Here is an 18,400-nt window from a genome sequence, read left to right on the forward strand (position 1 = left end):
AGAAAGTAATTTGAAAGTCAGGCAGAATTTCAGGCGGCTAGTTTTTAATAAGCTGAAAACATGAGCAAGTGAGCTGTGTGTGTGCATATTTTAGTTTGGAAACTTGCAGATAGAAGACTACGGGTCTCCCCCACCCCTTCAATTACTTGCCTTATACCAGGGAAGGTGAAGGTGTGGGAGTGGCACACAGTTACATGCCATGTTTCTGAATGAGGTCTCTGAAAATAATACAGCATTGTTACGGCGTTCCACAAAGCATTGGTAGAAGCCCATTTCATGTTCCCTCAAACACGATGTATCTTATTTCTGCCAGTGAAAGCAGTAGAGATCCATTGAATTAATCCATTTAATTCAGACAGGGTTAGCTAGAGGCTGCTCAAATGCTTCCTACAGCATATAATTTAATACAATTTACATAGGTCCACCCTATATACTTGAAGGTCTTGGCACTTCAGGCAAAAAGCAGTAATGAAGGAGCATGAACTTTTTGTTCAGTCATAACATTAATGAAGCTTTACTCATAAAGGTGGAACATGCTGCAGATTGTCTGCACTATTCTTGAGTTCAGGCTAGGGTGACAGAACAGTTTGCTTCCTGACAAGAGGAAAAGGAACAGTTACACTGAATGACTAAGAAGCAAGTTAGGTTAATAAGCAGAATAGGATGAGTCACTCTCTGTTTAATACTCAAGATTTGCACCAGCAATCTCTTTCTTAAACAAGGCTGTGTTGCCTACCTGGTCTGAAAAGTTTAGAAGCATTAATGCCTGAAATTTAGGGAACGTCAGTTAAAAAAAGACCTCTAAAGCCTTAAAATAAGAATGAGATGGAGAATGGGGTTGTGTGATGTCTGTATGCTTCATAAGACATTGTTTATTGTAGAAACTGAATCATGCTTATAGAATTGCATTAAAATCTTTTGAAAGTGTTCAAAATAGCTGGAATATCCAGATAAGAACGAGTGCTGCTTTCCTAATCACAAACCAATTGACTATCTACCCACTTTTAGAAGAGAGTCTTCTCTTTTGGCAGCCGTATTTCCTTAGCCAACAGGGACACACTTTCTGCTTTGTTGATAGTTTTGGAATCACTTGCACGAACCAAATTAGCGGTGGAGATAGGCAACAGCTCTGCTTCCTTTGTGGCAGGACAGTCATCACCCTTGTGCCGGAATCCATGATCCTATTCGTAGACTATTTCGTACAGTGTACAGATCAGCCTCAAAGTCTGCTGTTAGAAAAACTGAGGAGCCTTCAAGCCTAACGTAAGCAAGCTTCCTCAAGAAGATCTTTGGCCCTAGTTGGTGCCTTATGATACAGGCCTTAGCAGTGCGCTCAACACCCTGTTTTAGAAAAACAGATAGCTGATTTAACTTGCTTCGTGATCTCCCATACTGATAGCTGAGAGGAGAAATTCAGTGGAAAAGGCACTTTTTGTTTATTTAAAGCAGTGAAGCAATTCATACAATGCAGACCTGGAGGGATATTTGGTTCCTGACTGTCACCACCTCAAAATCAGCCGTTATTAGCAGCTACTAAAAAGACAAACTGGACACAAAACACGCCGCCTGGCTGGGAGAAGTTAGGGAAACTCTCACATGGTTGTAAACAGGAAATAATGCTTCTTCTCTCATCATTCCTCCTCTCCCCTAGTACTTCTAACCCCCACTGCTGGGAAGAGCTATGTTTTCCTCCCAGGTATGGGATCTAGTACTAGTAGCTCTAGGAGCCCCTGGCAGGATGCTTCCTGCAAGAGTCACAGTCCAGACTACATAGCAACCACAACTGCTCTTCACGCGTCCAGCAGGCACTTGCTCACCAGCATAATCCTGAGCACCAGACCGGGCTGCTGTGTCACGTGCTTTACACCTAGAACTAACTGCTAAGAAATTTAGAGTGAAGAGCTGAACCTACACACTGCTGGTAGCTCTGAAAAGGCCCCGAGGCAGTCTGATGGCACAGCAGAGGTCTCAGTTGTACAACTCTTCCTGCAGACACAGGGCATATAGAGGTCCCCTGCTGAAAACATCATTGGTTGTTACAGTGAAGAGGAACAGAGACAAACCCCTGATTTCCCTTCACTTTGAGAGGAAGTTTCATGAACACTGAGCACTCGGCACTTCATATTCCAGTCCTGAAACATTTTCAACACGTTTTCCCTGAGTAGTATCTTTGGCATGATAAATTTTATGGAGAAATACTGAGCTGAACTCTGGGATCAGCATTAACATAATAATTCATTTTTTTCCTTAATGCTTTGGTGTTCTGGTCACAGACAGAAAGGCAAGTCATCTGTAAAAAAAAGAATTTAACTGGGAAAGTAAGAAAGTGTCCTGATAGCGTCAGAGAGGGTTTACATTGGAGAGTTAATTTTGTTGTTGTTGTTATTCAAAACTAGCAGAAGGAAGTACTTGAGAGACCTCAAATCTGTGCTAGAACATAATCGAGAGCATCTAGCCATACTCTTCCCTAACTTTGTAGATAGTAGATAGTAGTAACGCAGAGTTACTCTTGTAATAAAAGTAATATAGGGCTCCAAAATCATCGTTAAACCTAATGATGCCTTTTCTGTGTCAGAAGAGCTACGGCTAACTTAAAGCTCCTGAAACTGTGCCCACGTTTTCCTAAACCTCATTGAGCCACTGTTCTCTAATTCACCTGAGACAGATGGTTTGGGAATGTGGAAAACTACCAAAAACTTCCCTGTAGGCCAAGAAATAAGAAAGAAGCTTCAGCTTCTCCATCTCCTGATTACAAGCCAGATGAGCAATCAAGCCCCAAGCCAAGGTTTTCCTTCTTCCTAGACAGAAAAGAAGGAAGACTCATAGTCTGCATGTCTCAGTCAGCGATGACAGAAACCTGCTGAAGAAGGAGTTCAGAAATTTTTTCTGATGCTCCTTTCTTACCTTACGGCTGAGGTCCTGATAAAAAGAAAAAAAATGAGTGAAGTACTTATTGCTCAAACAAATGAGAAGATGAATACAGTCATCAGGGAAGAGAACTATACACCAGCAAAATGAACAAGCTTGAACCACATCACTTGGCAAGAGTAAGCACAAGTGAAGGGAAAAGCCACCATGCTCTGAAAAAAAGAAAAAACAAACAAGGTACTCAAAGAATACTAAAGGCAGGTAAGAAAAAACAGATACAAACTAGCCAGCTGGAAGGAAGCTCCCTGCAATGGTTGGGCTGGCATTGCCAGAACATAGAGCGTTCTCCTCAGCCTTCTGCAATGCCCCAGGCAGGCAGAAACCCCCAAACCTCTCCATCCCCACATTCATGCAAACCTAGACAACTGCTCGAAAGAGAAGTATAATTGTAATGACTCCCATAAGTTACCAGTAAGTTAAGCGACTCATTTTTAACTTCAATAAAAGCAATATAATTCATGGATTAAACCTACTCAAAAATTAAAACTGGAAGAAAGAAAACTTCATTAATGCTACTAAGTCCATCCTTGAGAATGCTGAATCATTTAGAAAATTCTGCTTTCCAATTTTGAAGTTTCTTCATCAGTAAAATATTACATAGAAATTTAAGCTTTACTGGTAACTACTGCAAAAAGAGAGAAAAAAGCTTACATCCAAATTTGATAAACTTATTAATTTAAACAAATTTAATAAATAAAATGTACACCTGCAACTTCCAAAAGTAATCTAAAAACAAGTTAAATTGTGAAAGTAAACATCAATTAGGAAAGCTGACCTTCACTTGTACATTGCATAGACACCGTGCATTACGATGGTAATAAACACCAGGTCTCAAAATTAACACCTTCCTCTTCACACAGGCTGTGTAGTGCTGTCCTCTTCTGCCTATCACCCTTCCCTATGCCTGCCCTACATACCATCCTTTCAGCTCCTGTTTCCTAAGCTTTTTCAGTTTTTCTTCTTTATGTTTGTAAGTGTAGTTCAAAGGGGTACTCTTACCTTTTATATTGTTTGTAAGGCCAGAAACAGAGCATAAGAAAAGATAAATCCATCCTAATATTTTATGCCATGGATGCCCACAGAAGAGGCATGAGAAACAGGGGAGGAAGACAGGGAGAGAGGGGGACAGCTTCTACAGCTTCTACACCAAACCCAAAACAGCCCAGCTGCAAAAGCTGCTCCAGACAAAACAGAGTGTGCTTGATGTTAGACACTCTTCAGTGCATTCAACTGACAAATCCAACTAGCCTTTATTTTTCTAGAGTTTAACTTGGCAGGAACTTTATTCTTTTTCATGAGAACACCAGCAGACATTCCCTAGCTGCTGAAGTGATCCTACTTCCCCTTCCCCCATAATATGTCTATAAAAATAGAAACCTTCTGAGTTCATTTTCCACTGGAAGGTGAGTGTAGAGGAAGTAACCATGAGAAGGGCCATCACAGAACATTTGCATTTATATGTTTTAAATATAACAATGGTACCAGGTGTCTGAAAATGAGCTACTGAACTGGGGAAATGCGGGCATGAGAGCATGAAGATACTAAAGGATACACTATTGCTCAGTAAGCTTCCTCTAAAAGTAAAACCCTATTTTATACTGTTTTCTACAGGTGATTTTCTATGTATATCCTTAGTAAATGGATTTATACAATTGCGCTACAATCTTGGAGACAAGACAGTCATTCTGCAGACTTTTCAGAAAGTCCGTACAGAAGGAAATACATGGTATTCTCTCAGAGCAGGAAGAGTCGGTAATGAAGGCTACCTGGATCTGGACGGTATCAACATTACTCAGAAAGCTAGTGCTGGAATGAACGCTCTAGACACACATACAGATTTTTTTGTTGGAGGAGTATCCTCTTTAAATCTTGTCAATTCTATGGCAACAGAAAATGAGCCAACAGGATTCAGTGGCTGTATACGAGAAATTCTTATAAACAACAGAGAACTGAAACTGACTGTGACCGACCCAAAAGATGGAGCCAATGTAGGTGACTGTGATGGAACAGCTTGTGGGTACACGGTGTGCAAAAATAATGGAACGTGTCATGTCGAAGATTCAGGCTTTTCTTGTTCTTGCCCACAGCAGTGGACAGGGAATACATGTGAACAATCTATTTACTGTTCACAAAACAGGTGTGGGTCTCAAGCTCTCTGCATTCCTCAACCTATTTTATTTTCATATATCTGCGTATGTGCACTGGGATGGTCAGGTAAGTACTGTGACGACAAAATCACATTTTTTACAGCAAAGTTTGTTGGTAACTCCTACATCAAATACATAGATCCACATTATGGAAAAAGAGACCTCCAACATAGCCGTATTTCTTTAAATTTTACTACCAATCAAACTGAAGGCTTAATATTATGGATGGGAAAAGCTGAAGATGAAGACAATGATTTCCTTGCTCTTGGTATTGACAATGGAACATTAAAAATTGTAGTTAATCTTGGAGAAAGAATCTCAGTTCCTCTAATTTATAGCAAATACTCCATTTGTTGTGAAAGATGGCATGTTGTTACTATAGTTCAAAACCAAACTTGTATTAAGGTGTATCTAGATGAGGACCTAATTCTTTTTGAAGACATTGATCCACAAAGAAAATACACTGCTCTAAACTATGGAGGCATTTGTTATTTTGGGGGGTTTGAAATTGGCAAAGAAGTAAATATAGTCACTACAGGGCTTTTTCAGCAGGAATTCATTGGTAAAATTAAAGATGTTGTGCTCTTCCAAGACTCCAAAAAGATTCAGCTAATGAAAGCAGAAGGTTATAACATTTATAATGGAGATGATGGAAAATAACTGAAGAACTGATTTAAACTTTAAAGAAAAGTGATGTAATTAGATTAATTTTCTTTTCCTTCTGTCTCATGATAGCTGGCAGTGTAAGATTATGGAACCAATGTAGAAAGCACTTAGTAATATTTTCCCTACACTCTAATTCCTTTTCTTTTTTTTTTTTTTAATATATGCTGTTACTCTACAGCATACATAAAATATGGTCAAACATTTTACTTTTACTCATCTAATTACTTACAGATACTGTTTAATATTTACTTTAGAATAACAGAAGTCTGATTTAGTTTGATTTATTGTGCTGCAAATAGTTTTGTAGACAGATAAATGGGTAGTAATTAGCTTAGAAAGAACTGTCAATCCAGTATTTTTTCGGTTTTATGAGAATAGACAACTTACCTGTTTCATCAAAATTCTACATTTTATTACGATAATTTGTTTCCTTTCTTATAATTTTATAGTAGAAAGGCCAGGAGTTAAAAATTATATTTATAGGGAGAAAAAAAATCATACTTGGGTAGAAAACACATGCTTATAGAAATAAGAGCTTTTTAAAAATGTGACATCTGTAATAACAATCTCTATACATTATATATTTATTGACATAAAAGGGTGAAACTTATTCTACAGAGACTGTTTTCATGCTAAACTATTAAACTTAAAAAATAATTTTAAGGTCAGACCGGATAACTATGATGGTCTAATCTGAGATGAACTTTTAACTCATAACTTTAGTTCTATCACAGCATCTCTATTCTTGATTTTAAGACTGCAAAAAATAAGGAAGCAACTTTTTTTTAAATCTGCTTCTATCATTAATTTTCACTTCAGTATTAAAGAGCTTTGCCTTTTATAATCTATCTTCAGTTTAATAATAATCTATCTTCAGTTTCCAGCTAAATGAATACAACAATTCTATTCAGTAGAATTACAACGAAATAAAAAGCAAATAGAAAAAAGATTAATTCTGCATTTTAGATACCTGCTGCCATAAAAACCATTTAAATATATTTCCTTCTGTTAGTGACATTATGTCTAAATAAGATAGTTCTACCAATACCTGTTTTAGTCTTCAATTTACAAGTTAGACCATCGTTTTAAAAGGTACACTGACAAAAAAAAGAGTTTATCTAAAACTCCTAAAAAAGTCACCACTCACATACAATATAACTTATGCTACAATCACATAGTGTAGTCTTAACACAAATTAACCTTATCTTTCATTCAAGACTGGAGTAAGAGGCCATCAAACACAGAAGAAACGTAAAGCTGCTTAAAATTCAAATCATCTGGACAATAGTATTTTGCAATCACTGTTCTAAGATACCTACGATAAGGAAATGTGCATGAAATAGTTTCAGAAGCAAAAGGGGTATCACATCAGAGAGGAGAAAGCCTGAGCCCTACCAAAAGGAAAGCTGAAGCTCAAATTTCAAAATCACCTTACTGGCACCAGTACTAACCCTTCCTCCTTTTGCTCAGCCACTTGCCACCACCCTTGTACTGCACTGGGCCATAGAAGAGGCTGAGCAGGAAACCACTTCAAATACTGAAAGCAGCATAGCTCGAGAGCAGAGCTCTGCCTGGCTCACTGGTCACTCTGAGAAGCTAGCCTACACCCTGGCACTCCGTTATGTCAAAAACATGTTGTTACTATTATGACAAAACCGTTTATTTAAAAAAAAAGGATGAAAAATGGCTTAATAAAATATTAATTTGCTATGATTAAGAGAAGAGTGGCTGGCTGGATTGCTTTAACCATCTGAAAGTTTTCCTCTTCTGACATTAATTGACAGAATCCTGATTTTTTAAATATTATTATTTTAAACAAATATTCTTTTCCTAATTTCTCTTTTTGACAGCAAGTGAAACAGACTGCAAGTAGACTAACCAAAATAAACTTGAATTTTACCTAATCCCACTGATGTTTTAATTACTATACAGATAAAAATATTTGCCTGCTGCTGTATTCCAACAGAAGTCTACCCTGTTCAAATACTTGAACACTTTCAGCTGGAATGTGGGAAAAGTTGCAGTCTGCATAATAAGTAACTTCTGCTATCCCTTTAAATTTAAAAGTTTAAAAATTAAAAACTCAAAGATCTGTTTTGCTTTAACTCTACCTTTCTGGTTTATATTCCCCCAGCTAAGATTTTGAAATCTTACTAGACTAAGGTTTTAGCCATAGTAAACTGCATTTCCATGACTATTTTTTTTTTTTTTATCAATTCATAATCTCAAAAACAGAGCTCTTCAGTTCATGAACGCACAAACTCTATTCCTTCTGAAAAAGCCCAGTTACATTCTACACTTCAGTGATCAATAGAAATGAGAAATCAGTTATCTTTTAATGTGCTTAAACCTAAGATCTAAGATGTCATTTACATTTCTCATTTTGACTGCTGGCTTACTGTATAAATAAAATGCTTAAAATAGTGATGATTTCTATTTTTTTCTTTTTTACTTTATTATTGCTCAAAAGCACACTCTTAACCATCAAGCTGCTGCATGGAAATTCTCCCAGATTAAGTCCTCAGTGGACACAGATCAGGAAAAAGCAACTAATCCTTTTCTTCACATAAAGCAAATCAGGAGCAAATCAGGAGCACAGGCTGTAGCTATAAGAGAAGACCAGGTGACACACCCTACTTTCCACTTAATCATAATTTGTGTGTGGTAATGAATTTGTTGCCAACAGTCAGTTAAAGACGACTCAAAAGATAAATTGAGGCAGGGCGACGGAACTACTCCGAGATGTTTCAATAACCTGTCAAACATCTTTATGAGGTTCCTTCTGCTCTCAGAAGCTGCTTTGAGCCCTCAAGTGAGGCTTTTGAGCCTGCGGCTGTGGCCTCCCTCCCCGATTCCCGGCAGGCAGCAGTGGCTCACGAAGCCCTCCTGACCTTCGTTGCGCCTGTGAGCTGGCTGCCGAGTCTTCTCCTCTCCTACTTCCTCTTCGAAGAGCCTTTTATGGCCATATGCTGGGGAAGGAAGCATGTTTTGGATCTATCCTTTTCTCTCTGGGTTTCCTGGTGTACAGCCAGTTCCCCATCAGTGCACACTGCTTTTTTTGTGGTCTATTTGCTGAGCAGTGATTCAGTGTGAAGCAAGTAACAATTAATCAGAGTATTTCCAGCTAACACTAGTGGTGGGGGGAGAGTGACTGAAGGCAATGGAGGACACAACCCCCCTTTATTCCAGTAGAAGGGGGATTTATTCCCCATTGTATCACCACAGATTCCAGGACCAAAGTCTGGATACTGTCTCTGCTTGGTAATTTAAATTCTTAACAAAATTGTCCTTGAAGGGCTGTTTTGCTCCGGCACTCACACAGTTCTAAATGCACCACTCAGGTAGTTAAGCACTTGGCAAGCTTTGAAAACATCTACACTAAACTTTCTTTCTAAACCAAATGTTTCCAGTAATTCTGACTGAGGGCATTCTGATCTCTTCAGTATAAGAAGATGTAATTTCCACTGTTACCCAGTATAGAGTGCAAATACACATCAATTTGAGATTTGCAAGTAGCCATGTGCTGGGAGGAGGCTTCTTTGGGACAGGTCAGAAAGCAGGAAAAAAAAAAAAAAAAGAAAGAAAAGAAAAGAAAAGAAGAAAAAAAAAGCCTTTACAAGCAAAGCTACCGATTTTACTTAAAACTTAATCCAACACCAAAACAATTAGTCCATCTCAAATCATATTAAAAATAAGCAACACAAACCATCAAGGATTCAGCCCACTGTTGTGGATACCTAACTTACACAAAACAATTCTCCTAAAGTAACTCCCTACCTTTCCCACAAGGTCCATAAAAAGACAAAGGATTCTTTTAAGGATCTTCTAGAGGTCTCCAGATGATCCTGTTAGTTCTAAGTTTTAGTTCTTAAAATGGCTGAACAGTAATATACATTAATTAAAATAAATCCAACAAGTGTCATTACAAATAACCAGATTCAACATAAAATGGTATCCAATTTACATTTCCTGTGCATCCTTGTATCCAAGAATTGTGGTGTAAATACTCAAGCAGCACGACATGTGCAGAGTACTACCAGACATAATAGCACTACTGCTACACAGATTATGGAATTCATTTGGCGCAGGTAGTTTAATCATATTATTTTATCACGCTACAAATAATTTAAAAGTGTAAATATTGCTTCTCATTACTAACAAACTGAGGATTTTTCTTACGAATCAGCTAAACTATGGGCCTAAGAAAAACCACCGAATAAAGTCCAGTCACCTTTATTTGGTGCAAGATTTTTAATTTTTAGTCAATTTGGCTATGAAGCTATGTGCAGTATCTCCAAATGAAATGTTACTTTCAAATATATTCACAATTTTAAAAATTAACAATAGGCTGATGTTAAACTGGGAAGATCAACTTGGAAAGAACAGGCTTTTCTAACGTGAAGTGCAAAATGTTATGTCAATACATAAGGTAACGTACTCAAAGCAAAAATGGAAAACCAAAAGACAGTACTGTAAATCTAATAATCTAGTGGTGGAATATTTTGTTGTTTTTAAATAACTCAACAAAATGAACAGTGTATTTGAAGAAAAACTGTAAGAATAGGAGGTTTTGGGTTGTTTTTAGGTTTGGGGCTTGTTTTTGTTTTTTAATCAGTGGATGTCAGTCCTTACAAAATTTGAACTTACTGACAGCCCCAAAGGTAGAAACACCCTGTCCCCACCATTTTCTGTCCCTCCCTTTCCTCCCCCCAGAACCCAAAACCACCTAGCCACAAAGCGTAAGCAAAGCTGCAATGTGGCATTCCACAGCTCAGCTTGCTATATTAATTTAGCCTACTGTTTCACATCTACAAAATCAAACACACACAGTATGTGAGAAAGTTTTATCGTTTCAGAATCAAAATATCCCTTAAAATATTTACATTTTACAGTAAAAAGGATAGTAAAACACAAAGTAATGTACAAGCTTAGGTATTCAAGTTTTTGAAGCATGGAAAATGATGCGAGAAATGACTACTACAAATCATATTTTGAAGAATTTAGTTTAAAAATGTTTTCTTATTAAACCAAGTGCAGTTTAAAGCAATAACATTCAAGCAGCTCAGCCTTCCAATTTCTGGTCACAAACTGCTTCAGATGCTTAGGAAATATTTGAAAAACTAACGAAATACACTTTAATTATTTTATTGTATTACTGAATAATTTAAAAAGAACTCTTCACATCACCAAGCATATTATATTTTTTTGTAATGTGTGTGGATTCTGAGGCTCTGCTACAGTCTTTAAAAACAGTGCAATTTAAAAAGAAGGTTATTGTACGAAATTCACCTTTAAAATTATCAGAGCATCTTAAAACAGAAGAGAGCACAAATTACCAAAGGCAGCAACTATATTGCATACTTGACTAAAGCCAACTTCATTAGCTAAGAAAATTTCTAAGCCTTTATTGCATATTAATAAAAGAAATCTTTAAAATTTTGAATATACAGCAATGTAAAATTTTTAAAAATATTAAACTCCTACTTCTAGCGATAGTTGGTATAATGAAAAAAAGGATGAGTATTGGTACAGTGATTGGTACCAAAACACAGACTTGTTTCTGCAAAACACCAACACTGAATAAAAAAAAGATGGCACAATCCTAGCAGGCTTTTTTTTTTTTTTTATACAAAGTTTTATGACATTACTCTAACAGTTTATTTAAATAGGATTTTGAAAGACTGCCTGCATCTTTTTACCTTTTGCTTTTAGTTCTGTCACTGTGGTCCCTATGTCTGTCTCTGTTCTTTTCACTTTCTCGTTCTCTATGTTTCTCTCTACTTTTCTCCCTCTCTTTATCCTTTTCATGAGCCTGTTCTTCAGCTTTAGGCTTATCTGTCTTTTTTTCTGGATTTCTAGTCTCTTTGGGGCATTTTCCATCAGAACCTTTATCATTGTGTGGAGGTCGCAATCTTTCTTTGTCTCTATGTCCTTCCTCCCTACTCTTCCTCTCTCTCTCTTTTTCCTGGCTTCTGTCTCTGCGCCTATTTCTTTCAGAATCTTGCTCCCAGTATTTTTCATTGTTCCATTCTTTTTCATGCCTGTCTTTCTTTTGGTGATGCGATTCACTACAGAACCTTTGCCTGTGTTGATCATTTTTTCCTCTACTAAACCCTCTGTCCAAATGCTGTTCTTGTCTGCCCCAAGGGTCACTATGACGTCTTTCTGGTCTCCTGCTGTCTTTACTCTGAAAAAAATTTTCTGGCCCCAGAAATCTTGACTGTTTGTGAGCCACTGGTAGCCCTTGTGCAATAGGTCCGGTGTAGTGTGGTGGTTGACCTGACAAATGAACTACAGGTGGCCATGGCATCATTGGATTTTGAGGAAAGCCAAAGCCTGGAGGAGGAAGAAGTGGAGGTGGTAGATGAGGAGGAAACCCAAACATAGGGCTGTTTTGTGGAGGAAAGTTATGTGGTGTAGGAGTCTGAAACTGAAATCCAGGTGGATTAGATTTAGGATGCTGAAAATTGTGCTGCGGAGGTCTAACAGATGAGAAGCTGCCACTTGCAATAGGGCTTGGGATTTTGGAAATAAATTCAGAACGAGAAGAATTTTCTGTTTCAAAATGAGATGAACCTGTTGCCGGTCCTCTTCTAAATGAGTTTACTGTTTCAATGTTTTGCATCAAGGTATCTTCCGGCAAGTTCTTGGTATCTTCGGCTTGTGATGTGCATTCATTATCTGCTTTCATTGCAGTTGAACTAAACTGCATCTCATTTGCTTGTGCATCAGCTTGATACAAGTTCACGTCCTTTTCACCAGAAGACTGTTTATTCTCTATTTCCATCTGCTCATCTCCTGAAACATTTTGTCGGTCTTCACTTTTGCTTACATCTCCTTCCTTGTTTTCTGAAGCATTAGTCTGCTGGCTTCGTCCAGCTGCCTGTCGTGGGTCTCTTTTGAGATTAATAAATGGTGGAGATTTAGAGGTATTAGCAACTGTACCTTCAGCAGAGCTTACATTAACATTGTTCTCATTGCTTTTTTTCCCTGCATTTGATGAGGAAGAGGAAAAGCTAGAATTTGTGGTCCTTCGGTTTTCCTGTGCAACATTCTCCTTGTCATGTAACTGCCACTTTGGATCATTTTCTTTACTTTCCTCAGTTTCTTTGTTCTGTGACTGAGCAGATAAGTTTGCTAAAAATGCTTCTGTGGAAACATCTGGAGGTTTTCCTTTCAGACTAAGGCCTATCAAAGTTCCAGGACTTCTCGCAGAAGTTGAAGACCCTACAGCTGCTGCATCCACTGTTACAGCAGCATTTGTGGATTCTTGTAGACTATCCAAGCTAGTCTTTGTTTCATCAGTTTCAGTAGTTACCTCAGCAACATCCACGTTTTCTTCTTTTAAGGTTGCTTCTTCATTTAACAATGGTATGTCTTTGCTGGGGCTTGCTTCTGACTTACTGTGTTCATATACCTGCCCTGTAGTACCCAACAGGCTTTGAAGAATATCATCCACTGGCAGTGGTTTATTTGCTAGCTCTAGAGTAGAAGGTTGATTTTCCCATCCAACCAGGACTCCAGGAAGGAATCGGAGAGGCTTCGGTGGTTCATGTTTGGTACTTTCCACTAAAGGTTCAATAACTGCAGGAACATCTTCTGTATTAGACTGTTGAGATTTATTTCTCTGCTTGTGTAGCACAGTTGTGAAGGAATTAAAAAAATCATTTTCTTCTTCTTCTTCTAGTGTCAAGTCATTATGAGAGACTTCAGGTTTGTTTGGCTTGCTTTTCTTCTCTGGTGGTAAGTTACTCAGCGTACTTTCAGAAACTTCATCCATAAAGCTACTGCTAACACTTGCAACAGCAGTAATCTGTCTCTTCATTTTCTGGCGAATTATCAATCCCAATAATAGATTTGGTCGATGTACTTCAATCCCTGTACAAAATCACAACAGCAATTAATCATCTATTTATCATTTTCGTTAAAACAATTTTAACAAAAAAACCCACACGATTTCTATAATATTTTGTAAGACTTTGAAATTTCCATCAATAATCAAAACAAATCATAGTGAGACACTACCCTACAGCATGATTACAGAACACTACAGATTCCCAGAGCAGAGTAAGACAACAAAATGCAGCAAAAATGCTGCAATACTTTTCATTACAAAATATTTTAAAATAATCAAAATTGTAATCCCAACATAAAAGTTATGATTTAAAGCAATTTCAATTTGCAGTTCTTGAAGTAAACTATCACCAACTATAACTTCAAAATATAGAAAACATGAGAGCTTACATCTAGTCATTTAAGAAAAAAATAGAAATTAAAAACCATGTTAGACTAAGATAGCCGTAATCTGCTAACACAGTGGTACTAAAACTCAAGAAAAAAACCAAAAGAATGTTAACAGCATACTTGCAGCTCCGGTCTCCTAATCAATTTGTGTTATACACATTTCTTCAAAGTTTACCTAGAATAATTTTCCAAAATGCTTCCTTCATTCTAGGAAGGCACTATGTTTTGAGGCATAATACTGTCCATCTCCAAAGAGGTAGATTTGGTCATTATATATTTTGTTCTGAATAATTTAGATTAAGATAGGAAGACAAACACAGCCTTGCCACCTCCCACATGGTGGTCTAGTTCTACTGAGTTGAATCCAGCACATCATAACACAAGTTTATGCTTAGCAGGTCCAAGTAATACACCATATTGAGCAGTACCAAAAGGTCATTTTAGGTTTTGCAGATTTTTAATACAGATAAACTACCTAAAAAGGAAAACAACTAAAATGATCATCTGGATAAAAATAAAGAAGAGGGTCAATCTCTTTATTTAAAAGCATGTAAAACTCAAGTAAATGATTTAAAATTAATAATGATTTGAGAAATTTTACAACTTCCTTTCTGTAGTAATGGATCTGGCTTTCCAGGGCAAAAGAGCCAGTAAGTGACAGATGGAAGGTTTCTCCACTGCACAGATAATTCCCCAGGTGAAATAAAGCTCTTCTCCCTGTAGATGATTATGGATACATGCATCTAAATTTAGCCAGTGCTTTATCATCAGTCAGTATAAAAATATTTTTACTATTTTTCAAATGGCCCAAATCAAAGCTGTTCAGAGTAAAATGAGACCTACAGGGCCCATCCATCCATCCCAGCAGCAAGCAACACACAACAGAACTCTTCACAGTGGGCTACTTAATGCAGGGTAATTTTGATTTCTGAATGTGCAGAAATTCTCTAAGAATGCTCCAGCATACAAAGCAGAGCCAGGTAGGACTCGTAGGTCCTGAGGAGTATTACTCTGTCATTTCACCAGATGCTTTTCCAAAGGACATACCATCACACACCTCTCTCCCAAGAGAAGTGTCCATTAACTGAACTACCTTCAAAAAAAGTCTATTGGGAACAAGCTATGTGCAGTCCTGCATCATCCACAGTGAATCTACTTCCTATCTTTTCCTCATTTTATAGCTAACCATTTCCCTTTCAGCTTTACCTACTTCTAGTTCTAATTCCCTTCAATTGCTAAATTCTCTCTACAACCCTTTGCTGTATTTTATCCCCTCTTAGTTTTATGCCTAACTATCCCAAAAGGAAAAATCATCCACAAATATTTACAGCCAAAGTAAATTGATATAGAAGAACGTAGGTATAAAGAGAACAACTCAGAGCAGTTTTAGGGTCATTTCTTCCTTGCGCATCTGCTTAAGTTTTCCTGGTCTTTTATTTAATTTGGAAGACTTAAGGAAAACAACAAGTTAGTGAGGAATGAGTACATTTCAAATAATTAAATATACTACTTTTAAGTCACAAAACCAACATGGAATTCTGTATGATCACTATCATAAGTCATCTGCATCTTTGAATTTATTGAGACTGTAACAGCTGGGTTAGAGGAAGAATATTCTAAGCAAAACAGGTGCTCAGCGTTTTTTCTGCAGTAGTATTTTTTGAAGAAGCAAAATAATCTTACAATTAGAAATACTTTTAAAGGAGGTTAATAAAACACCAAGGAATACTCATGAGCTATCTGAATAGAATATCTTGGCATTTTTCACAAAAGCTTTAGCTGTAGTTTTAGAAATTATTTTTCTCTTAAATTTCTATTATGCTCTTCTTTAAAAAGTGTTATGATAATGAAGTTCCAAATTCCATGCTGTACTTACCAGGCCCATCAAAAGGTACAAGATGATGTGGAACTTTATCTGAAGAACCTAAAGGGATGAGATATAAATCTTTCACTTGCTTCATGTTATTGGCAGCTACACCATAACGTTTTCTGCTGCTGAAATAGGCAAACAGCAAAGCATAGGATATCTGATCCTCTTCAGTTACAGGGGTAAAGCGAACTACACAGATTTCCTGTTTACAAGAAGGGAGAAAAAAAAAAGATGGTTACATATATTTTACTATGAAATTCTAATTGATTTAGTGACTGCTTTCATTTAAAGACACAGTTTGGAGAAGAGGAGATGATACCTCTCCAAAAACACAGAAAAGGATGCAGAAGGAGAAGACACAGGGCCAAAATGAATCAAGAAAACAGAGAAAACAAGTGAGAAGCATAAAAAACAAAGGAATCATTACACTGCATGATAAAAAAAAAAAAAAAAAAAAAAAGACAACATTTTATGTTAGTCTGCTAAACAAGAATTTTTTTGGGGAAAAAAGCCAACTTTCAAGCAATTATTCCCATCCTGCCATTAGCATTATTGGAAAGACTTATTTTTACAGTCTATGATGTCTGAGATACTAATTAATACTCACGGCAGACCAGAATCCAAAGCCCAGAATTAAGTATACAAGCAAGGAAGTATGTATCTTCCAATGACTACAAACAATAGCAGTTTACTTCTGCATAGTGACGTTATGCTAGTGACATACCATAAAGCATTTTTTAGACTCAAACATTATACAGCATCATCACATCACAAATCAAGTAATATAAGATTATATTATTTGATAAGATTTTATTTCTGCTTTAATCCACAGTTGTTTCCCATTTCAGAAAACAGAAAAAGGTACTTCATTGTAGGAAAGTTCTGTGCCTTAAATAGCTACACAAATCTCAAGAATAGTTTAGGTACTTCATTATTTAAACTCTGAACTGTGACTCCGGAACAAAATATCTACTGCATCCGGTTTCAGTGTTTTTGCAAATGCCTAAACACATAAGCTTGGAGAAATCCCCGACTGAGCAGTACTGCTGTTCATGAAGCGCAGGCAGAGCAGGATAGGCATTTGTGAAGTAAGCCCTCTTAGGCAGAAGCTTTTGAATTCTGTGCAGTCCAGAGCGAATACAGGAAGCTTGCAGCTGACCAAAAAAACTAGCAAGAGACATCAAGTTTAAAAACACCCACACCAAACAAACAAACAAACAAAATCTTTCAAACCCCAAATAGTCTTTCCATAGATTTTAGATCTACACTGTTTCTACATTTCCTCACAAAAAAATCAACAATGTGGACTTCACTGGGACAATCAAGCTCCCTCCTCCTGAATATAGCTGAGTAGGCATGGAGCAAGCTTACTGTACCTTTTCAAGAGAAGGGAGAATTACTGCTCTAGATCACAATTTCTGAAGTCCCTCCATCTCAAGATTTCTTGTAAATTTAGCCACATCTCATAATACAGTCTCAACACACCGAGCTTAATAGCACTTAGAACAGAGTCTTACTCTGCAATGAGCATGCACTGACCTTTAAATCAGATGCAAAGACAGAATATTCTTAAAACTGTGAAGTAAGTGAGAATTTAGCTTACCTCCATAACCAAGTCTCCCTTTTTTTTTTTTTTCTTGGCAAAGATAGCTTTATATTCTCAAGGCTAGCTAATGGAAACCAAATCTACCTTTGACAGCTAATTACCATTAGCTCTTTAGCTAATACTAAGTGGTATAAAGTGAAATCTCAGTCTGTTCTCAGCTGAAAGTTATTTACTGGAGTTGGCCTGAAGTCAAAACTAGAAACCAGTGCCTACATCTCACTGTGTAAGAAGGTTAGTTCACATCATTACATGTGAAGGAGAAGACAGCAGAGGAGCTGAAAGCCTAGACAATAAGCTGGTAGGTATATTGACTCATATACCTTGCTTCAGCACTCCCCAGGCCCTGTCTTATCATTGGTGACAATTAGAGGTCAAACCAACAAAGCTGATGTTGTGCTGGCTGTCTGCTATAGACTGCCTGATCACGATAATACAAGTAAACAGTCTTTTTTAGACAACTAGAGGAAGTCTCACAATTTCAGACCTGCTGTTCCTTAGAGGACCTAATTCACCCAAATATTAGCAAAATGTGGAATATGGCAAGCTGTAAGCAACATAGAAAATTTCTGCAGTGTTGAACATTTCTTGATGCAGGCAATCAACAAGCCAACTAATGGAGGCATTCTGCCAGACCTGTTAGTCATGATGTCATATGAAGCATGAAGGTCAAAGACAGCCTCAGCTGAAGCAACCAGGAGGCTGCAGAGTTTGCAGTCATGAGATAACTGAGCAAGACAAGCAGGAAAGTTACAAACCTGGACTTCAGCAGAACAGCATTTTCAGAGATTTCTCCATAGAATCTCATGAGAGATTGCCTCGTAAGCAATTCTACAAAAGATTGTAGAGCTTCAAAGGACAAGAAGGTCCTTTACAAGATGCAGGGATCAGCATATGACAAGAGGCCCACATGGACAAAGAAGGAAATGAACTCAAACACAC

The 18,400-nt window shown here is 37.3% G+C and overlaps 2 protein-coding genes across 9 annotated transcripts in view; one reads left to right on the top strand and one right to left on the bottom strand.

Moving 5' to 3' along the window:
- Nucleotides 1-5,735, top strand: part of EYS (eyes shut homolog) — an 872,934-nt gene extending 867,199 nt beyond the window's left edge. Inside the window, exon 50 of the mRNA XM_062573097.1 lies at nt 4,540-5,735. Coding sequence (XP_062429081.1) covers nt 4,540-5,735 — 1,196 coding nt within the window. The remainder of the gene's footprint in view (nt 1-4,539) is intronic.
- Nucleotides 5,736-9,353: 3,618 nt separating this feature from the next.
- PHF3 (PHD finger protein 3) overlaps nt 9,354-18,400 on the bottom strand; it is a 58,373-nt gene continuing 49,326 nt past the window's right edge. For all 8 annotated transcript variants that reach the window (XM_062572872.1, XM_062572870.1, XM_062572868.1 and 5 more), the window contains 2 exons: nt 15,862-16,057; nt 9,354-13,619 (listed from right to left, as the gene is read on the bottom strand). In XM_062572872.1, coding sequence (XP_062428856.1) covers nt 11,437-13,619; nt 15,862-16,057 — 2,379 coding nt within the window. In that variant the 3' untranslated portion in view covers nt 9,354-11,436. The remainder of the gene's footprint in view (nt 13,620-15,861; nt 16,058-18,400) is intronic.

This window comes from Rhea pennata, chromosome 3 (genome assembly GCF_028389875.1).
Source record: "Rhea pennata isolate bPtePen1 chromosome 3, bPtePen1.pri, whole genome shotgun sequence".
Lineage (NCBI taxonomy): Eukaryota > Metazoa > Chordata > Aves > Rheiformes > Rheidae > Rhea > Rhea pennata.